This window comes from Oryzias latipes, chromosome 19, assembly GCF_002234675.1.
Source record: "Oryzias latipes chromosome 19, ASM223467v1".
NCBI lineage: Eukaryota > Metazoa > Chordata > Actinopteri > Beloniformes > Adrianichthyidae > Oryzias > Oryzias latipes.
The window spans coordinates 22,131,993-22,154,984 of record NC_019877.2 but is presented as its reverse complement, the minus strand read 5'-3'; the positions used below and the strand labels follow the sequence as shown (position 1 = coordinate 22,154,984).

At 44.6% G+C, this 22,992-nt stretch overlaps 1 protein-coding gene across 4 annotated transcripts; it reads left to right on the top strand.

The window, feature by feature from the left end:
* Nucleotides 1-1,174: 1,174 nt before the first annotated feature.
* Nucleotides 1,175-10,092, top strand: LOC101173094 (G-protein coupled receptor family C group 5 member C). Of its 4 annotated transcripts, none has more exons than XM_011488516.3 (5): nucleotides 1,175-1,424; nucleotides 3,533-4,561; nucleotides 7,657-7,697; nucleotides 8,837-8,962; nucleotides 9,419-10,092. In XM_011488516.3, the coding sequence occupies exons 2-5, from the start codon at nucleotides 3,571-3,573 to the stop codon at nucleotides 9,449-9,451; spliced, it is 1,191 nt and encodes a 396-aa protein (XP_011486818.2). In that variant the 5' UTR covers nucleotides 1,175-1,424; nucleotides 3,533-3,570; the 3' UTR covers nucleotides 9,452-10,092. The 4 variants fall into 4 exon arrangements, with proteins under 4 accessions (XP_011486818.2, XP_011486817.2, XP_011486820.1 ...); XM_011488515.3 differs by having other exon boundaries at nucleotides 1,177-1,410; nucleotides 7,657-7,757; XM_011488518.3 differs by having other exon boundaries at nucleotides 1,178-1,424; nucleotides 7,657-7,757.
* Nucleotides 10,093-22,992: the final 12,900 nt, after the last annotated feature.

Here is a 22,992-nt window from a genome sequence, read left to right as displayed (position 1 = left end):
CTAAAAAAACGTCTCCACAACCTCCTTACTGTGAGCAAACACAGGAAGTAAAACAAATCTTATCATAATTTGATAAGATTTGCTTGATTCACTGTGTGTTTCTTGCATTTATCTCATTTAAAAAACATTCTGAGCTTAAGCTGTTCTGTTTCTGACATGTTACTGCAGCGCCATCTGTCGGTCATTTCTGGTCATAGCCAGCATTTTGTTTTTAAAAATATCCTAATCAACCAGTGATATTTGGACAGCTGTTGATTCTGTGCTTTATATGTTCATCATTCTGTCTGTTTCCTCACTTGTACATAAACATGTCTGCAGGCCATTTCAGCAGGTGCACCAGCAGAAGCTGCAGAGGTTTATGTCATATTTCAACCATTTCCACCAGTGGTTCATCTGCCGATACTCATTTCCACCACCAGATGGCGTCACTCAACTGTTTCTCCTGAACACGTGCAGCTTTATCAATGCAATGAAAAAGTAATTTATGTAAAAATAAATGAGAAAAATATTCAAAGAATTCTTCGAAAAAAGTCAATATTGATGATGAGTCCTATAGTTTTCTACTGACATGTAATATCTGATAACATAATCACGTTCTTTTAAGGTAAATAATGATTTAACAGGGTCATTTGGAGAAGTTTTCTTTAGTTATTTTTTCATTTTACATTTTTCTTCACAGTAAAGTTTTCTGGATGTGTTTTGTTCAAATGCAAACCTTTGGAACAACTCACGTCTCCTATTTCACTTCATTTAACTGAGCTCAGCTCCATGTATATCTATATGCCTATAGTTGTTCTGGTCTCCTTAAGGCTCGGACTGCAGAAGTGCAGGACTCCCTGTAGCAGAACCGAATAGAACCGAAGCTCCTCAGCAAATATTCAGCTGTGGCTTTCAGAAGAACCAGAACCAGACTTCTCTCATTAAACGTTCATCGTTTTTTGTTTGTTTGTTTGTTTGTTGTTTTTTCGGTTTGTAGATGTTTGCGCAGAATCAAATGTAGTTGTTGTTCAAAAAGTGAAAGAAGTCTCTCTAAACTGCTTGTTTGGTTCGTGGAAGCAGAGGAGATGTTTGATGGATCTCCAGGACTCTCCTCCTCCTCATCCTTCGTGTCTCTTCCTCCTCCTCCTCCTCCTCGTGGGGTCTCTTCCTCGGCAGCCATGGAGATGAATGTTCCCTCATCCCGGATGTGGAGGGAACATCCTCCACGGTGAAAAGGGGGCTGGACTGGCGCGTCGTGAGGGAGCAGAAAGGGGGTAGATAGAGAGAGCATCAGAACCGCTGTGCGCTCTGCTCGTGGCTTGTTGCGCCGCCGCGCGCGCTTTTCCCGCGGATCTTCTGGGTTCTCCTCTGTTCGTCGACCTGGAGAACAGGCGCGTTTGCCGGAGCTGAAGATCCACGAGCCGCTCGGAGGTAAAGCCATCCAGGTAACACCTCCCCCGTGACCGCTGCGCCCCCCACCTTCCAAGGCTGCGAGGCTGGAGTTGGATGGTGGTTCAGGCGCACTTTTAGCGCGTTCTTTGCGTAATGGAGCTGTCCTCTGGGACACAAAGGTGACAGAAATCCCAACCAGGAAGAACAGCTGGGATGTTTAAACCACAGTGGCCTTTTGAGAGTGACGGACGTTCTTTAAAGGTGAAAGCCTCTGCTTTGTGTTCAGAGACACCCCTCCCCATAGAAGTGAGGGGCCTGGGTGGTCTTGGGTCTGCTGAAGACCAGGAACAGGTTCACAGGTCAAGTCCTGTAACAGCTGCTGCTTCTAAACTCAGAAGCTTCCAGTTTGACCTCATGAAGATGAGTCCGTCTGTGCAGAGTTTCATCATTTAGAATAGAATAAAGAAAACTTCTTTCACCAGTTTTTAACTCTGTGAAGTTTTGACAAGGCTTTAAAGCAGCATTTTTTTATTTGCTTGTGTTTTTCTGTTGTTTTTTTATAAGCAACAACAGAGTTGAAGCAGGGTTGGCTCTTGTCTTAGAATATGATTTTCATCCTCCTCGTGGTCTCGTTCAGGATCAGTTTTTCAGATTTTTGGGTGTTTTTTGAGCTTGGAGCCCTGTGTCTATAGGCAACCAGGTGTTGTCCCCATAAAGCAGCTCTTTTGACGTAACTCCACACCCCGATGAATCACACGGCTGACGCAGGGGAGTGGGGGGGGGGGCTGAAGAGGGCTTTGGACCGGCCCGATCCATGCTGGACGTCATCCCAGATAAGAGCTGATTATAATAAACAATGACTGCAGCTGACTCCTAGGGATTGTACTGAACACCCACAGGTGTCCCACCCCAAAACCTGATGATTCCAATCAAATGTGAAACCTCAGAAATCAGGGATTTGTCCATCACTGAAGAATATCAAATGAACAGAGGAGTGCTGGAGTCTGATTGATGGGTCAGCAGGTCTGCTGACCACCAAGAACCTACTGAGCCTATGAAACTCTGGCCAGATATCAGACTCATGACGTCCCTGCAGTCCAAGTCATCACATTTTTAACATTTTCTCATTTTAGACCTTGACAAAGTGTTTCAGACTCGTCATCTTCCTACAGAGGTCACCAGACTGTTTCCTAAAATAATCATTCAAAATGTGTCATCTATCTGTTATCCATCTTCACTTAATGAATGCCATAAAAATATGAATCAATTTTCAAACAGAGCACCATGTTTTTTCAGGCAAAAAGAGGATTATCTTTTGGTTTTTGATCAAATAATTCATAACTTTAGTAATTAAGGGTCAAAGTTGAATGTTTATGTGAATTGCGTCAAAACCAAATGAATTTAAATCAAAACCGTTCAAGGGTATGTGGACCTAAACCGTCTCTGCTGGCTTTATTTTCAGAAGAACTCATGTGATGTGTGAATAAAACAACATTAAAGACTGAAAGTCTGTGTGGAAAAACCTCTAAAAGTCTCAAAAAAAGCAGATGATTCCGGTAAAGACCGGCGTCTGGTAAAACCGAGGAGTTTCTCCTGAATGGGACGTTCCTGCTTAACGGGTGCTTCTTTATAGTTTAGTAATGTGGTTTTTATTTTTTCTTGATTAGACTTTGGTTTAAAGGTTGTAGTTTGAAACCCAAACAGCCGTCCACTCCTCCCTCCATGGTTTCTGATGCTGTGAATGACTCGATACCTGGAATTTCTGCCGTGACCCTCCCTGTCCAGGCTCGGTCACTTCCCTCTGCTTTGTTCATCTACACTTAAAAGCACTTTTAGGGACAAAAAGGTCTCATCCTTTGTTGCAGAGTGGTGTTTGCTCGTTACATAACGAGTGTTTGCCAGCGCTCAAACTGGTCATAGTTCATGGAGAAACGGCAGATAAAGGAATCGCTCCTCCATGGACCCCATTCCACCATCTCCTGCCTTAACGTATTTTCTGTTTTAGACATTTTTCCAGATAATTGTGCAACACTGAGTCTTTTTGTGTGCATTGACTCATGCAGGTGTATTATTTGCAGAATTGGGTGTTGACTGTTTCTGCTGCCGACCTGTACCTATGCGCTCTCATCAGATCTTTGTCATTCCCTCCCTGTTGGTCCAGGTGCCGTCAGAGTTCCTCCAGGACTGACTGAAGCCTCCATGACCAGCAACGGCACCCCTCAGGGCTGCGGCCCGAACGTGGACTCCCTCTACTACAACCTGTGTGACCGCAGCGCAGCATGGGGCATCGTGCTGGAGGCCTTGGCAGCGGCTGGAATCATCTTCTCCTTCGTGCTCTTCATCTCCCTGCTGGCCAGCACGCCCTTCATCAGAGGCAGCAGGCAGAGGAGCGCCATCCCTCTTCACACCGGCTTCCTGGTCTGCACCGCTGGCCTCTTTTGCCTGACGTTTGCCTTCATTGTGGGGAAAGACTTTGCCACCTGCGCCTCGCGTAGGTTCCTGTTCGGCGTGCTGTTTGCGGGCTGCTTCGCTTGCCTCCTGATGCAGAGCGTGAGGTTGAACATCCTGGCCAGGAGGAACGGCGGGCCCCGAGGCTGGGTGTTGTTTCTTGGAGCTCTGGGGCTGTGGCTGGTGGAGGTGATCATCAACACAGAGTGGCTTATCATCACCGTGGTACGCCATCCACTGGCGCCGATCAACGCTACAGGCGCAACCGGCAAAGCCACGGACACACCGTGCAACATCAGCAACCAAGACTTCGTCATGGCGCTGATCTATGTGATGGCGCTGATCCTGGCTGTCGTGGTGGCAAGTCTGTCAATCATGGGAGGCAAACATACGACGTGGAAGAAAGAGGGCGCGCCGGTGCTCGTCGCATCCCTGCTCTCTGTAGGCATTTGGGTGACGTGGATCGTCATGTACGTCTACGGAAACGAGACCACTGGGGGTCCCACGTGGGACGACCCCACTCTGGCCATTGCTTTGGTGTCAAACGCGTGGGTGTTCATTGTTGTCTACACCATTCCACAAATCTGCTGTGTGACCAGCGACGAAGAGAGCCAGCCGGACTACGAAGACCCTAACCTGTCTGACCGAGTCGGATATGAAACCATCCTGAAGGAGCAGAAGAAGAACACGCACAACATGTTTGTGGAAAATAAGGCTTTCTCTATGGACGAGCCCAGCAGAGGTATGCAGCCGCTATGATTCATTTCAGCCGTTTTGGACAAAGTGCTTGATGAGGGACTTTCAGATGTGTAAATATTCCAGGGTCAGTGAGCATTCTCACCAGCTTTTGTCTCTGAAATGTGTCTCAGAAGTCTGGCAGGTCTGCATTCTGCCTGGTATTTTGCATAGTTTTCCCCCCAGGATTGAAAGGATGGAACGATCGTTTATGTTGTTCTGGGTCCATTTATGGGCTAAAAGGGAAACTTTGATGATGGCAGATCTGCAGGTTTTATGTTTGCTTTGTTTGTGCACCAACTATGATCTTCTCAGAATAATTCAAAAATCTTAAACAGAAGACAAGTGAGGACTGTTCTGATCCTGTTTCTGTGTAAAATAATGAAGAGGAGAACCATGGAGACAGGTTTCTTTGTTTCATGAACTCATGCATGTCCAGATTGTGATTCATGCAGGAGTTTTCCATCAGAAGGTTGATACCGTACCTTTTTCCTTCAGAAGGGATGAATCATCTTGTTATTCTCAAAAGATAAATATTTGCCTCCTTGAGGGATTTTAAAAGGTTGTTTATGAGCAAATTCATGCGTTCAAGTGCAGACAGACGTGTGACACGTCAGGTAAAGCTGTCTGTCCTTTTCAAAGTCCACCAAGCAGCCATTGGAGCGTCCTGCCAGCCTATCAGAGTCCACAGAGTGACCTGCCCAATGTTGGAGTGGTGGGAAAAGCCAAAAATGCAGGTTCATTCCCCCTCTGTGTGATGATCTCTGCACAATCCGATATCCTGCGGCTGCAGAGCTGAGATGCACAGATCAGGCGGATCTTTCTGCAGGGTATCTGATGATTTCAGATGACGAGGATCCGCTTTCATTCAAAAAAACGAGCATTTGTAAATCATTTTGGAAGATTCCCCAAGCAAGCATCAACAGCTAATTGTGTTTGCTTTAAACATGATCCCACATTTAGTAACCCCTGCATGTGGCAGAGTTTAACATTTAGTTTACATATTTAATAACATGCAAATATTGATCTTTGGTCCCTTTAAATGACTTCATTCCTTTTTTTCCCGGCAAAAACCTGTTTTTAGTTTGCCTTTATTGTAAGAATTCACGATTCTATAGTTAGAACTTCCACCATTGCTCTGTTTATTATGTTTGTAGTGTTTTTATTATTAGTTCATTACTGAAAGTTTGTGAAGTTCCAATCTAAAGTTAGATTGCATTTTGGTGGTGATATCCAGCCTCAGTAACATCAGAACCAAAGGGACGTTTTGATCAACCAGTGCGGTCGACTGAAGACGAAGCTGTCCATCCTTCTGTCTGATGTGCTGAAAGGAGATTTTTAGTGAAGGTTACGCGAGCAGGAACCTTCGTTCATAACCCTTGTGTTATCTTAGATGACCCCACCCTTCCATTGAGGTGTTCTCCCTACCATGACAAAGGTGGATAAAGGTGGAAAGATTTCATGTAATCCATGGACACCAGTGAAGATCACAAATCATTGAAGAAAAAAGGTTCAGCGCACTGTCTAGTGGGTCTAGATGACCCAACTCCCAATGTTAAAGTGCCTAGGATACCACAAGGGTTAATCATTAACTCATCACAGAGCCCCAGCATTTCATAGTGAGCCATCACGAAGAGTCAATAGCGACCGTCCCCACCTGAGAACAAAAATGTCTTCCAACTCCTGCACAAAAGAGGCTTTTTCTTGTTGTTTTAGTGGAGTTCAAGGTGAGTGCACCTTCACAGTGACCTCTGTTAATAAGTGTTAGACTGAATCCCAAACATCTATTTTAGTCATGGCCTCTCTGTCGCAGATCCCACAGAAACATCAGGCTCTTTGTTTGCACGGTCTCCACGGAGACCATAATAGTACTCTAGCAGGAACCCTAGCCTCACCTCTAATGCCGATGTTAGAGTCCATGTTTGTCAAACCCTAACTTCCTTTGTTCTATCATTAGCACCTCAATAAACAAATACTGCTTGAAAAAAAGAAAGTAATGTAAGTAATGCTAAGATTATTCAAAGATCTGGACATCCAAACGCTGTTAGAGGAAAGTCTTCTGCTAAATGTCCTGTCCCCCAACCGCTAAGTACATTTTGCGCATTTTCCACGTTTAAATGTCAATCTTCGGTTATTCATGCGTGATCCGCGTCATTCATACGTGTTTCTCGGTTTGTCGATGTGCCCAGACGTCCTTCGAGGGTTTCAGCCGACGGATCTGTACGTGAATTCAGTTTTGAGCTGATCAGACTTTTTGGTCGGTTGAGAATTATGTAGTTTACGCTTATTTTATGTAGTTTATACACAATTATAACGTAAATCTTATGCAATTGTGTCTGATTTTTGTGAGATACAAACATAAATGTGTGTCTTTCCGTGACCGTTCCACGTTTGTCTAACAGACTTCACGCATGAACCACCGATGCATGACTTTATATCCTGTATACGGCGCACATATCACGTTGAAATGACGTAATTGATCCATGAATCACTGATGAATTGCAGATAAACAGCACAATAATCACACGGTTCATGTTCTACGTTGGTTTACGTGTTCTTTAAGGGGTTCATTCGTACTTCTGCCATGGTTTTAACGTGGTTCATTCCTCATCCATCTGTGAAAATTTCACGTAAAGAACCACAACCTTTCTCAATTTTTCCACGTATGTTCACGTATGACCAGTTTTCATCCGTGCAACACGTGCTAAATGTACGTAGCAGCTGTGGAGACACGGCCTAAAGGTTTGATCTCTGACCTTTCCAGATATCCACTGCTGTGATTCAGGTTTGAAGGAATCCTCTCTGATGGTTTTCCATGTTCTTCCACCATATTCTGGAATATTAAGGGATACTGGTTACAGCCTCTCTTTCCATGTGAGGCGTTTTTGCTAAATTGATTGCTTTTTTTCCTTGAAGCATGGCGCCATGCATGAAAGACAAATGTCTTCACTTTTGCTGACATCGTTTCAGAAGCGTCAAAGTCGTTTTTGGTTCTTAAAGTTGATCATGTTTAGTTTGTGCTGTGAGCTGGAGCTCACAAATGTGTAATGCAGGGCACCAAAGGTGAGATGAAATCAGTTTTTCCTTCTTTGTTTTCGGCAGGAGCCAAGTTTGTGTCTCCGTACAGCGGCTACACTGGTCAGGTGCGTAGTTCTGTCTACCAACCCACTGAGCTGGCTCTTATGACCAAAGCAGTGGGACCTGTGAGTATAAATGTTTACGGTTGCTCACTTTGAATATGCCCTACATGAGGTTTTCTTAGCATAGCAGGCAGTGGTGTCGCTGCAGGCAAATCACTATGGAAATAAGGAAGCTGCACCAGTTTTACAGCATGCTTTAAAGGCGCTCTTTACCAGAAAGAACCAATAAATCACAAACTGCTGCTCATATACAGACATTTGCCTTTGTGTGGCACAAACAGGAGCTTTCTAAAACTGTTTGAAGTTTGTTAGACATTTCTTTACATGATGTTGATCTGACCTTTGAAAAATTGGCCTTTTTTGACATTATTTTCAATTGTATGTCAATGCTGTGCTAAAATTTGTCTCCTAAATGAATTGGCACAAGTTCTATAAAGTTTTTAAGGTGGAAAATGTGCAATTCAAAGAATTCTACTGACAACTACTGTTTCTTTAAACGTATTTATGTTTGTATGCATTTCTTGTTGGACCAGATGGAAAAGGGAAGAGGAGGAGGAGAGTGGGATGTTATTTAAGGGCACAAATAAAACATTTGTCTTTTTTTCAATCATATTCAAAATGTTCAGATATTGTCTGTCACTTCTATCTTTTCATATTTAAAAAAAAAAAAAAAAAATTTAAATTGCATAAACAATATGAAACAGCTGATTTCAAACCTCAAAAGTAAAGAAGAGAACTTTTCCTTCAGCATGTAGACAAAAGATACCAAAACCTCCTCTGTAAATATAACAAAAGATGGAAGTTAGTATATAAATCCATTTTAAAAACAACTTCAAAACCTGCACAGAAGAATTCAGGATATATTTCTTGTTGTTAGTCCTATAAATAATAATCTATGAAAGTCATGCATGAAGGTAGCTGGTGTTTGTGGCAAGGATGCATAAGACAGGCTTAGATGGAGGAAGCTGATTGGCTGAGACAAGCCCAGAAGATAAAAAACCTAAAGGAAAAGAAGAAGAAACTCTCTGTCTGAGTCGGACCGGTACCGGTCCGCGGCCCAGAGGCTGGGCTAGAAAGAGGTTGAGGCAAACGTCCTCCCTGCTGAGCTGTTTTTGTCATGCTGGTGTTGTAACTTCATGCAGAAACCTCCGGACCAGACCCACGAAATGATTATTCCCAGAGCCACCGTGGGGTCAGCAGTCCACAACAGGGGCAGCACCCCCCCGGCCCACCATGACACCGGGAACGCGGCGCACACACATCCCAGCGTAGGTCCAGCCCTGGTGCCGCTCCTGCATTTCTTCTTATCATCTGCTGCACTCTCATTTCCTGCCTGTGAGCGTATCAGCCGCTCAGCTCCTGCTGTGGCCATGGCAACTTCTACCCGCTCACCATGAATCACTCCTTTGTCTAGATTTTCCCTTCTGTCCATGTTCCTCCTGTCCTGAGCAGGCCAGGTGCTTTTGCTTACAATCCTTTCGCTTTATTGAAAAAAACATGAAACAGGATTGTTTAAACTTTTATGATGTCATCACTGTTTTTAAAAATATACTCTTTCTGTGCTGTAAAGAGGTTTTGGCTAGGAGAGCTGATCTGTGATAACGGATCAGGGTTTGAAACCAATTCAACCCGTAGACATTTTGTAAAGGGATAGCTGCACGTTCTTGTAAGAATTTGCTGTTTGTGAGGAATTGATCTACAGCTGGACTGTTCCTGTCCCACAGGGTCCCGGCTTGCAAAGGACCGCCCAGTGGTGAACACGCCTCTTCTCATTTGCACGTTTGCTGTGATCCTTGGTTCCTGAGGAGGAAGGAGAGGGTTCCCTTCCAATGGATCTGAGATAAACCTTCTATTGAATGATTTTCCAAGTGCCACCCTGTGTCAGAAAGTCAAGAGCCAGACCAGCTCAACCGGAGCTCCCGGGGTGGAAGTCTCGCTTCAGAACCAAGACTTTACAGACGACACCTTTGCTGAACTCAGAGTTCTGCGCTGGATGTGGATGGGAGTTGGAGCTGATGTTCTGTGAAAGCAGCTGGTCCAAAACTGAAGCTTGGATGGGATATTTACTCTGTAACAACAAGCCATTTGGTTCCTGGGCCTAAATTTAAAAAAATAATTTATACTAGTAATAATCTTCCACTGTTACGCTTGTTGTAGTAGTTATTTTGCATTTCAGGAAATGTGGTTCCTGCTGTTTTTAATCACATTTCACAGACAAATTGGGCTTTTGGTTTGAAAATGCATGCTCTGAAATGTTAGTAATTTCCCATCATGGGATCAATTAAAGTTCTATCTAAATATGTCATTGATTATACTCTGTTTGGGTCCACTGTACTGTACTAATGTTAAGTTAAATTAGGACTTTGTGCTATTTAAATAAATTCTAAGAATCAAAGAAGTGCTTTGTAATTGTCTTTAGTGAAGGTCATTATATTTGTTGAGAAAAGCAGAATATAGAAAGTATCTAAACACGGCTAACCTGTCCTTTCCTGCCACAAATATTATCTGTCTGACAGAAGCTCCTCAAATACACAAAGATGCCTGAACTGTAGATGAAGGTCGACCGCAGCCGTTTCTGTGCACAGCCAAAGTTTTAAGTCAGCTGAAAACAGAAAAGGATGTTTCCCTTTTTCATTCATTTCATTACGTTTGAATGGTTGGTTTATGAGTTTCTGAGGAAGCCGGCTGGTCACGTGGAAATGTAACAGCAGTTCTGCAGATTCCCGCTCGTTTACCCGCCAAAAAGACTCAATCCAGCCGAGGTCTGAGAAGGACGCCGAACGCGGAGTGGCAGTTTTCAAGTAACAGGATGCAAGCCAGCTATTTTCAGAATGTCTGCAGAACAGAAAAACTGCTGCAGAAAGTGCTGACAGACCTTCATTCTCACTCTTTCTACCAGAAGCTTGTGAGCTGAACTGTTTTGAGAGGCGGAGCTTTGTGAAGCTGATTCATTCTGTTTTTTCCTCATGTGTCACAAACCGATTCCTTATGATCTGCTTTAAAACTCTGGTAGTTGCATTCAATACTTTCAGATTACTGTCTGTTAAAGGGAAGGGAACACTCGACGTCTGCTGGTGTCTCTGTCTTGGTTTGGGTGTTTTGCCTTAGTTTTTAGCTTCCATTTTGTTTCTGTCATGTTTGAGTTCTGTTTCCTGTTTTATTTTGACAGTTTTCCTGCATGTCATGGTTTTGAGTTTTACTTCCCTGGTCCCAGTCTCTCCTGTTCGTTTTCACCTGTGTCTTATCAGCTCTGTTTGTATTCAAGTCTTGTCTCTGCCTTCCTCTTGTGCTGGTCCATACAGTCTTTGCCCTCTTTACCTGTTTTACCTGGTTATCCCACAGTCAGTTTTGTGTGTTTCCCTGCTCAGCAGCTCTTTCTGTTTTGTTAATGAGCCCCTGGCTTTGGAACCGTGTGCCTCCCGTCTCTGCATTTTGGGTCCTTCATGCTCATCAAACCTCACACCTGATAGTCTCTTTACTGCCAAGAGTTTTTCTGGATCAAACTTCTCTTTAATCCACTCATCATCTTTCTAACACTTTCCATTAAAAATACTCCCAACAGACGAAAAGCTCAAGCAAGGTTAGTCTATTTCCAGCGTTAGTGACACTATAGGAAAGTCCTCCACCGTCGCCTCGGTAACAGGAATACACCAAAAACCGGTAACTGTTGGTTACCAATGTTGGTCATTCAAGATGATCTGGCTTCATTGAAGAGATCTAGACTGAATCCTAACTAATGTCACTCCGTCTGATGCCACATACAGGCCACTTCTGTATGTCGATCTGATGTAGAGCAATACAGAAATGATGGCATTACATGTGTCGTCCCTCAATGGAAGCATATTGCATTAAAAAATAAACAGCGTGATCTTCTTTCACATTTTTTTCGCGTATAAAACAATAAATACAGGTATTTCTGGTTCTACTTTAGATGAACCATTAGACGATGAGCTGCAATTAAAAGCTGTGTTGATCTGTTTTGTTTATGTGACTAACGTTTTTCTCTGTGATGATTGTGGATCAAGTCATTAAGAAGAACAGAACAGACTGGTAATGTGGTGACGAACATGTAAACTACATGGATAATGTCTATGACATGGACACTTTGTGTCTTTTCTACTTCTAATTGCAGCTAGTTTCCATGAACAGATGAGGTAAGAGTCCAGTCTGTTCAGAGTTCTTGAAAATATTAAAACCAGAAAATCCTATGTACATTTTCCAAAATACTCGCCACAACCAAAGTTTTATCAAAGAACGTGTTTTGGAGGAAACTCTGCCGTGTTTCCTGAATGTGGAATGAAGATTCAACCAGGAACATCCAACATGTTGGACGGAGGATCTTGGATTCTGAATGTTAGAAGTGCAGCCCATTCTCCACCCAACTCAACAACTGTCAAAAAAAACAGGAAGTTGGAAGCAGAGACGCCGAATTGGACTGGAATTGCTCTTAAGTCATACAAACTGGACCTTCCAACATGAAGCTGGACTTCCAGGATGGAAGATTTGACTCGAGACTGGGGCTTCGGGACTCATGAAAAATATGAATTTGTTTCTAGATTTTCCCTCTAGCTTATGACCATCAGGTCTCACAAAACTGTTTGTTTGTTTTGTGTGGTTTGGTTGTTGTTCGATTCAATTCAATTTTGTCTGTATAGCCCAAATTCACAACAACAGTCGTCCCGATGGGCTTCGTATCGGTAGTTCAAAAAGTGAAACATAAAATCAAAAGGATCATGAATACATAGAATTTAATAGGAAAATACTAAAATGAACTAACAAACTGACTAAGCTAAACTGGCATCCCTGCCCTTAGACCCCCCTTCGCGGTAAGGAAAAACTCCTAAAAAAAACGGATTCCGGAAAAAATGAAGAAACCTCAGGGGTGCCCACATGAAGGAGGGATCCTCCCCCAGGACGGACAGGCGATTTACCAGAACTCTTAGAGAAGAATTAACTTATCTAAATCTACAACTACATGTTTAAAGTCCAGCAGACGAGCTTCATCCAGATGGAGTTGGGGGGACGGCCAGGGGCCCGGAGTCGAGCGGAGACAGGATCCACAGCCAAGTGTAGGAGCAGGAGTACAGGCGAGCTAGAGACGAGGTACACGGTCAGGAACAGGGGCACGGATGAGCCAACTGGAATCTGGAAGCACTCCCACTCCCCAGGAGGGGAGAGAGAAATAGGGACAGTACATGAATCACACTGTACCAAACAGAGGCATGGAGAACTAAATGATGAATAATGATCAAGAATAGAGAAGAGAGGAAGGGTAGAAGTAGATGAGAAAAGAGGACAGAACCCCAGTGCACCATAGCTACCCCAGCTTCAACTTCTAGCAGCCTATAGTCTAACAATAAGCCAGTCCAAAGAGGAATGTTTTCAGTCTAACTTTGAATGTAGAAACTGTGTCGGCCTCTCTTCCATGAGCTGGGAGTTTATTCCATAAGACAGGGGCTTGGTGGCTAAACGCTCTACCTCCAACTGTACTTTTACTAATTCTAGGAACCACAAGCAGTCCTGTGTTTAGTGAGCGAAGTGTTCTCATTGGATGGTAAGGGACTATGAGGTCCTTAATATAGGACGGGGCCATTCCATGTAAGGCCTTATAGGTTAACAGGAGGATCTTGAACTTGATTCTAGAATCAACTGGGAGCCAATGGAGCGAAACTAACACAGGAGTGATGTGATCTCTTCTGCTAGTTCCAGCTAACAATCTAGCTGCTGCGTTCTGAACAAGCTGGAGACTTCTTAAGGAACTCTTAGGACACGCTGCTAACAAAGAGTTACAGTAAGTTGTTGTTTTTTGACCACTTATGCAAAGTGTTAAGACGTGACTCAAGACTTGGGACTTGAAAACAGGACTTTGTTGGGTCAATCACAAAACCACACCCCATAATATGCACTCATCGGAGCTCTAATAAAACTGACTTTTCTCAGACATGTTTCTTATGTTCCAGTCCCCCAGAATTTCTATTGTAATCATTTGTTTTTTTTCAACCAATGTCTATGCAAAGCCCTTTGAATATTCATTTACATTCAGGTTACAGCAGCTACTTTCACTGAAGCCACTGCTGTTTGCTGATGCAACACTGGCCTCTGATTAATGACCAGGACATCTGCTGGGCCTGATAACCTGCAGGTGTTAGGGGTGGGGGGCTATTTTAGGACAGAGCAGGCACGCCTGCTACTTGACATTTGGCTCAGAGATTTTGGTTGCCACACAGTAATGATTCTGCAGACAGAAACCTCTGCTGGGACCAGATAAGATGATCAGTGAAATCAATCAGAGCATGATGCAGCTTTTTTTCTTACTTTCTTTTTATTGCCCTTTGTTGGCAAAAAGTCCAGTAATGTGTTCTTCTCACCAATTTTAACTCCTTTGAAGTCTTGGTTTTCCCTGATGGCTTGTGCTAAAGGTTCGATAAATAATGCAAACAGTGTTGGGGACAGACAGCAGCCTTGTCTTGTAGCTCGTTCTAAACTTATACTTTCAGTGAGGCTGCCATTTATTTTGATTCTCACAGTGGGATTTTGGTGAAGTGTTTTTTTTTAATACATGTAACAGCTTTTGTATTGAAACCAAATTTTTCAAAATATAAAAAGGACCAATTCACGCTATTGAATGCTTTTTCTGCATCGAGACCTGTGAGGACTGCACTTGTGTTGATTTTTTGGATGTGGTGAATAACATGTAGAGTTCTTCTTATACTTTATTGGGTTTGATGCTTCATGATGAAACCTGTTTGGTCCTCATCAATAATGTCACTAATAAAGAATTCATATCGTTTGGAAATAATGGAGGTGTAAAGTTTATAATTTACTTTAAGAAGGGATATGGGACGGTAGTCCGAGCAGGTTGATTTTTTTTGGGATCACTGTTATCACCGCTTCTTTCCATGACGGAAGGATTTCTCCATGTTCAAGTGTTTGGTTAAATGATCGTTCAAGAAGTGGTACAAGATTTTCACTAAGTGTTTTATACTATTCCGTTGGTAAACCATCACTGCCAGGGGATTCGTTAGATTTGAGTCTCCCCAGTGCTTTCTCTATTTCCAGCTTTGTTGGCAAGTCTAGCTTTTCCAGAAATGCTTTCATTTGGTTCATAACTGCACAGTTTGATTGCTCATACAAATGTTCATAATAATTTATGAACTTATTTTCAATCTCCTTGGGGTCATTTATGGTCTGTTTTGTGTCTGGGTCTACTATCTTGTGAGTTGTTTGATCCACTTGCTGTTTTCTTAATCTTTTTGCTAATAATTTACTTGCTCGTGGGCCTGATTCATTATAAGATTGTTTCAAAAATCTAGTCTTTTTTCCAATTCCTCCATTGGTTGTTTGTGTAATTTATCCCTGACATTTTTCATTTTTTGGAGCAGCTAGGGATCTTGTGTAGCTTTATGTTGTTCAATTTCTAATAATTCATTTTTTCCCTGTTTAGAATTTTCTTCTTTAGCTTTGATGCAGCTTTTTTTTTTTAACAAAACCAACAACCCTGCTTGGCTTTGAGGGATCTGAAACCTTTTCTGAAATTCTTGTCTGGAAGACTAGACCAAGTCTTCTGAGCTATAAGTTATCATCCTGCTTCTTACTTAGGGTCCAATACTGTTGTGTGTTGGTGGCAATACATTTTACAGCCTTCGAGCTGTAACATCCTCTTATTTTGGTATGTTGGGTGATAGAATAAGAAAAAATCCTAAAAAGCTGCATTGTCCACGTCTGATCATTTACTTTATAAGATATATTTTCAATCTAAGCAGCTTATAGTGTGAAAAGACATACTTGGTAATTTTTGGAAACAGATCTGAACTGCTTCTGTTTGATTTGCATGAAAAATAGGCAGAAGGTTGTGATGTGTGAGTCTTCCTCCCGGTTACAGGCGGAGCTGTGTGACGGCTGTTGTGGGAGGATGAAAGAACCGGAGCCTTTAGAAAACAAGAGAACCCTGGGCTAACCGGTGTTGAGCTTTTAGCCATAATTCATGCGTGAAACACCAAGCATTTCGTCACAGAGAGGCATCCAGACCTGAAGAAAACAAAGATAAAAAACAGGGAGAGAAACAGATCTGCACGACGGTTAAGAGCTGACCACCACAAAGAAATTACGAAACTCTTTACAGATTTTCAGGTTTGAGTGGCCAATGTTGGGTTGTCCGTCGGGCGGATTCCTTTGATCTTCTTTGCCACGCTGGTGTCTGGGGGACCCTGGTGTCCACTACTGCTTCGCCTTGGGCGGGGTCCTGGTGTGATCTGACCAGGCATCCTCCCCATTTTGCATTTTATCATCCACCCTTTGACGGGGGTGATGCCACCTGTAGAGAACGCCTTACCTCCGGCTCCAGCCAACTAAAGCCAATTCAGTCGCCATTTGTCCCCGATACGGACGCCGCCACGTTAGACTTGGTTGAAGTCACATGGAAACTACTGTCGCCAATCAAGAGTGAGCTTTTTCAATGTCCACACCCCTTCCACTGAAAGCAGCAGGGAGAATCTGTCAATCAAACATTAGGGTCAGTTAACAGTCTTTCAGTTTCATTTTGTTTTTGTTCTCAGTTCTTTGTGTTGTGTGCGGGGTGGCTGTGGCTCCGCCCCTTCACCTGTGTGTACCTGAAGTGGCACACAGCTGCCTAGACTTAAGTTAATTTGTTTTGTTCTATGTGAGTTTGTTTCTGTGTTGACCTTCTTGTCTGCGCTAAGGGCCTGTGTTTTTGTCTTGTTCTTTGGAGTTTTCTTCCCACTTGTAATGGTTCCTTTTGTTAAATTAAATAATTCTCACTCCACTTCGCTTCGTCGTTCCTGCATTTGGGTCGCCCTGATTCCCTGTAACATTGCGGGCACCACATGCTTTTTTGAGGGGTCTGATTGGTTAGTTTTTGATTTGAATAATTTGTGATAAAGAAAAAATATCCTGAAAAAAAAGAGGATTTTCAAGAAGATGTTGAAAAAAAGTATCAGATCTAGAATGGTTCTTCTGACCAATAGAATGACGGAGGAACAGCTGTTTATTTCTCAATTGAAGTCTATGGGATTCTGGCTCCTCAAACCACTTCCTGTTTGGAACCCCAGGGGGGAGGAGTCAGTATGTCAAGTTCCTACATATAGTCAACCCTAAGCCTTATTATTTATTAAGTGTTTTTCCAACCTGTGACTCGTTTGAAAGTGGCTGTGAGGAGACAGTCAGGTCTACAGGAAGGTTGGTATCACACCGCCATTAAATCATTTTTAAAAGGAAAGAAATTCATGAATGGAAACACCCAAACTGCAGTTTTAACTCACTAATAAACCAGTTTATGGTTCTTGGAAATGGAACAAACCCTGGAAAACAAAGGGATCCACCTCATTGGCAAACAGTGGACAGATTTTTCCGAAACCATATCCTTTATCTGTTAGCTGTAAATGTTCTCCTCTGGTTCCCTTCTGAACTGAGAAACAATACTAACCTGATAATCAAATCAAATTCATCTTGATTTAAAAAGCAATTTTCAAACAGAACATAAAGCAAAGTTCTTTAAACCAGAACAAAGGGAACCAGTGTCACCACAGGCGGGGACCAGCCTCACCACAGGCGGGGACCAGCCTCATTAATTGGGGGGGCAGCCTCACCACAGGCGGGGACCAGCTTCATTAATGGGGGGGCAGCCTCACCACAGGCGGGGACCAGCTTCATTAATTGGGGGGACCAGCCTCATCAATGGGGGGGGCAGCCTCACCACAGGCGGGGACCAGCGTCATTAATGGGGGGGGGGGGGGGGGGCAGCCTCACCACAGGGGGGACCAGCCTAACCACAGGCGGGGACCAGCCTCATTAATGGGGGGGGGGGGGGGGGGGCAGCCTCACTACAGCTAAGAGGTGATCCAGGTCCCCATCTAGAGCTTCAGCGGCTGAACAGCAGCCGACCCAGAGGGAGAGGACCCAACAGAGGAAGCACCAGAAATAAAATAACCATAATTAGTAAGAGAAATAGGAGATATCCAGAACCATCTGGGATTTTCTCCAGGATATCCAGAACCGTAGCTCCTGGAAAACAGTGATTGACCGCATTAAAGAACCGGTCCTTCCTTATGGAGCATCCAAATAAAATAAACAGGAGAGGAGGAGACATGGGTGCAGGTGCTGAGCTGACAGGTGAGGCAAAAGGGGGAGCGTACCTGCATGATAGCGGGGCAGCCTCATCTTCCAGCCGCTGGGATGGCGGCGAGGCTCGAGCACCACTGGAATGGAAACGGACAGTTTAATGTCCCAGTAACTGCAGTTCTTCATCAGTCTGCCTTTTATTCTGGGCATAACTGGAATTCATGCCACCATCACATCCTTTCTGCTCATAGACACCAGAGATGCCGGATCAGATACTCTCATCCCAGTGTTTCCACATTTACATTTCTACTCTTAAAATAATTGTTGGTCCTTTTTTGGATAGAAGCTGCTGATTATGAAACAAGCCTGTCAACAGTGGGGGAAATGTTTTCCGCTGCTGCTTTATAAGTTTTTGATATGTTTATCTCACTCAGACCAACAGACATAGTTGGCAGCTAGAATGGCGCACAGAGGCCTGGCAACCTCCCCCGTTTTCAGCCCTGGGGTGATGCATAAGTACTTTAACGTGTCTCCAGAACCTGCTGTACTTGAACAGCTTCATGTTCTGCGGGGTTTGCACAGAGAAACTGAGCGAGTGGGCAGGGCTGTCATCGCACCTGAACCTGGCGGACAGAGGTGGTGGGCCGCACATTCAGGACTCTGCTTGTGGAAACACAAGCGTGGGAGACCTTCATGTGACCTACGCAGCCAACAGGCTAATGATTTACCAGCAGGGTAAACATGTAGTCCAGTCACCAACGCTGTTCTCACAAGGTCAGTCTGAATGCTTACAGAAACTCACATACCAGAGGTGGTCGGCATGTTCAGGTGTTATAGAGTAAAACAAGCTGACGACCACCACTGCTGCTGCTCAGAGGCAGAACTGGACACGTGTCAAAGGCTGCAGATCTCAGAGCTACAGTACAGACCAACTGGATGTCAGCAGGAGCTGAGCTTTCAGACCACATGGTCAGGCTTCGTGTTTAAACCTTGAAATGATCTCCAACAACTGCTCCAAACTGAACCAAAAGACAAACAAAAACCGCCTGCTTGAATAAAACCCAGAAGTGACTTTGTTATGCATTCGGGTAACTTCTACTGTTTTGGTTCAGGAAAAGTCAGAGCATCATTGTTCTTCGTCTTTGGGAGGCTCCCTTTTGAAAACAACCAAAAGCACTGGATAGTGCCCTCTTGTGGTTGAATTGATCAGGGCATTAGTGCACCTTTCACAGTTTTTCTTTAACGCTAAAACACATTTTACAAATGTGTCCTCCATGTTCCCCAACGTCTAACCCTTGTGCCATCCTAGGCACTTTAACATTGGGAGTTGGGTCATCTAGACCCCCTAGACAGTGCTCTGAACCTTTTTTCTTCAATGACTTGTGATCTTCACTGGTGTCCATGGATTACATGAAATCTTTCCACCTTTATGCAACTTTGTCATGGTAGGGAGAACACATCAATGTAAGGGTGGGGTCATCCAAGATAGCACAAGGGCTACACACAACACCCTTTTCTAAAGCTACGTAAACACCACACCTTCTCACTTCAATACTCAAACTTTCACAGCAAAAGAGCAGCTTGAAGCTTTCAAAACTTTGAACAAAATTTACATCATTACACATTACAGCAAACCAAAGGAAAAACCAATCCTCAATTTGTGAGAAGAATCTTGTTTCACAACTGCCAATATATATTTGTAGAAACTTTACAGTAATTGATGTTCTTAGATCTCTGCAGAAGATTAGGAATTTAGTTTTGAAAGATTCATATGAAGAGTATATGTCATGGCTAGCTTTAGCGAAGCAGACCCAGACGCTGGAACCCGGAAGGAAAACACAGGTGAGTGTTGAGGTAAGTAAAAAGATTTATTTTGTCCGGCGTGGTTTGTAGTTGTGATGAGGCAGATGGGTGGATCATGGATCATGGATCATGGCTCATGGCGTGCCTGGAGGTAGCAGTGGCTCGTGGCATGACTGGTGGGTAGTAATGGCTTGTGGCTTGGTAGAAGGATCCCAAGGATTCCGTGAAAGACTTCTGTTCAGGAAGACTGGAGAGTCAGGTGACCACTCGTGGTTAGAATTTACTAAAGACAAGGCATAAGACGAAGTTAAGCGAATATAGATACATGGGTCAAGAATAAACTTAGTGAACAGACTAAGCACCATCGGGGGCAACGAACTGGCGATGAATACTGGATCTGGATCTCCTTAAGTAGGTCTGGATATGATGAATTGAGTGGTCACAGCTGGTTCAAGTCAGGAGCAGAGCAGAGAGAGCAGGGGCAGGAGAGCTGGCAGAGGCACCATGACAGTAAACCCCTCAACGACCGCCTCCGGGCGGTCCTGGACGCCGATCCGGGTGGGCCCGGTAGAAGTCGTCGATCAGGGATGGGTCCAGGATGAGGGAACGGAAAAACCAGGACCACACCTCAGGACCGTAACCCTCCCAAACTGGTCGATTTGGAGGGTCTGTGAAAAATGGAATGAAGGGTGTACCTTGAGGGCTGCCGGTAGTCGGAGGCGGACACCGGAGGGATTGATGTTTTTTCTGATAATGTAGGATCCGATGTATCGGGGAGCCAGCTTCCGGGAAGTAGCTTGGATGAGTATGTTCCGTGCTGAGAGCCAGACCCTCTGTTCAGGGTGGTAAGTGGGTCCCACCACCCTGTGTCGATTGGCGATGCGGGAGTTGCTCTCCTTGGCGCAGAGGAGAGCAGCCCTGGTTTTGTGCCAGACGCGTTGACAACGCTGAAGGTGATGTTGGACCGAGGGCACCGCCAAATCCAATTCCTGGGACGGAAACAAAGGTGGTGAGTACCCGAGGGCAGCCTCGAACGGAGACACCCCAGTAGCGGAAAAAGGATGAGTTTTATGAGCATACTCGATCCAGACTAGAAACTGAGACCAGTCCTTATCGTTCTGTACTGCCAGGCAATGGAGGGCTGCTTCTAATTACTGGTTGGCCCTCTCTGCTTGGCCATTAGACTGAGGGTGGTAAGGCTGACCATAGCACCTAAGGCGGAACAGATTGCCCTCCAAACCTGAGAGACAAACTGAGGACCACGGTCTGACACAATATCCGAGGGTATGCCATGATGCCGGAACACATGATTAACTAGGACGTCAGCAGTTTCAGAGGCGGTGGGTAACTGAGGTAAGGGGATGAAATGAGCCATTTTAGAGAATCGGTCGACAATAGTAAACAGGACCGAGTTACCCTGTGAGAGAGGCAGGCCGGTAACAAAATCAACGACGAGGTGGGACCAGGGACGGCTGGGAGTAGATAGGGGATGGAGGAGTCCAGCAGGGGCTGAGTTAGACGATTTGGAGCGGGCGCAGGTGGTGCAGGCAGCAATATACTCCCAGACGTCTTTTCCCATTGAGGGCCAGAAGAACCGCCTACGGATGAGGTCAAGGGTCCGGTGAACTCGGCCGTGACAGGACACCCGGGAGGCTTGTCCCCAAGAGATTACATCAGACTGGGGGTGGTAAGGCTGACCATAGCACCTAAGGCGGAGCAGATTGCCCTCCAAACCTGAGAGACAAACTGAGGACCACGGTCTGACACAATAACCGAGGGTATGCCATGATGCCGGAACACATGATTAACTAGGACGTCAGCAGTTTCAGAGGCGGTGGGTAACTGAGGTAAGGGGATGAAATGAGCCATTTTAGAGAATCGGTCGACAATAGTAAATAGGACCGAGTTACCCTGTGAGAGAGGCAGGCCGGTAACAAAATCAACGACGAGGTGGGACCAGGGACAGCTGGGAGTAGATAGGGGATGGAGGAGTCCAGCAGGGGCTGAGTTAGACGATTTGGAGCGGGCGCAGGTGGTGCAGGCAGCAATATACTCCCAGACATCTTTTCCCATTGAGGGCCAGAAGAACCGCCTACGGATAAGGTCAAGGGTCCGGTGAACTCGGCCGTGACAGGACACCCGGGAGGCTTGTCCCCAAGAGATTACATCAGCCCTGAGAGAGGATGGGACAAAAAGAGTACCCATGGCACAGGATGCATGATCTGGTTCCTCACCCTGAGCTTGGAGCACCCTGGTTTCAATGTTCCAGGTGAGGTTGCCCACAATACAGGTAGTGGGCAGGACAGTGGTAGTGGTGCGTTCTGTGGGGCAGTACTTGCGGGACAGGGCATCAGGCTTGACATTGCGACTCCCGGGTCTGTGTGTGATGGTGAAGTGGAAACGATCGAAGAAGAGGCACCAACAGGCTTGCAGGGAGTTAAGTCTTTTGGCCGTACGCAGATAGGCCAAGTTCTTATGGTCAGTCCATACGATAAAAGGTTGCTCCGCTCCCTCCAGCCAGTGATGCCACTCCTCCAGAGCCAATTTGATGGTCAGCAACTCCCGGTTTCCGACATCATGATTCTGCTCAGCTGAGGACAACTTGCGAGAAAAAAAAAAGCACAGGGTTTGAGCTTGACTGAGGTTTCTTCCTTTTGAGAAAGGACCGCTCTAACTCTTGAATCTGAGGCGTCCACCTCCACAATAAATTGTCGTGAAGGGACGGGTTGAATGATTATGGGAGCCGAAATGAAGATTTTTTTGAGTTTATTGAAGGTCGTTTGGACTTTTTACGGTTGTCGGGAGGTTCCCACTTAATGAAGGCTTCGATTTTGGAGGGATCAGGTCGGATGCGACCAGCGTCTAGGATGTAGCCCAGAAATTGAACAGTGTTGACGTGGAATTCACATTTTCCATACTTGACGAATAATTGGTTTTACAAAAGCCTTTCCAGAACCTGACATGGTTTTCATGTTGTGTTTGATTTTGTGAATAAATGAGAACATCATCCAGGTAAAAGAAGACAACACGATTGAGGAAGTCTCTGTGAACGTCGTTTACCATCCAGGAGCTTTGGTTAACCTGAAGGGCATAACTAGGTATTCATAGTATCCGAGGGGTGTGTTGAAAGCCGTTTGCCACTCGTCTCCTTTTAAGGATTGATTAGGCCATCCTGCTTCTACCGCTAAAATACGGAAATCTATAACATGGTCGCTAACCGATTGATTGCATTGCTTGAGGCTCAGCAAACATCGGGTGGCTTCTTCCTGCTTGCGTGGTTGGTCAAAGATTATCCGGAATTCATTAATGAAACGATCATATTGCAGGTGTGAAATAGGATTGGCTTTTATGAACGCTTTGGCCCATTGCAGAGCTTTATTTCTAAGAGAGTTGAGGATTTAAGTGATTTTGCTGTGAT

Coding starts and splice junctions, on each gene's coding strand:
- LOC101173094 (XM_011488515.3), top strand. CDS start 3,571: ATGACCAGCAACGGCACCCCTCAGGGCTGCGGCCCGAACGTGGACTCC. Junction 4,562..7,656: donor TATGGACGAGCCCAGCAGAG/GTATGCAGCCGC, acceptor TGTTTTCGGCAG/GAGCCAAGTTTGTGTCTCCG. Junction 8,963..9,418: donor CGGCGCACACACATCCCAGC/GTAGGTCCAGCC, acceptor CCTGTCCCACAG/GGTCCCGGCTTGCAAAGGAC.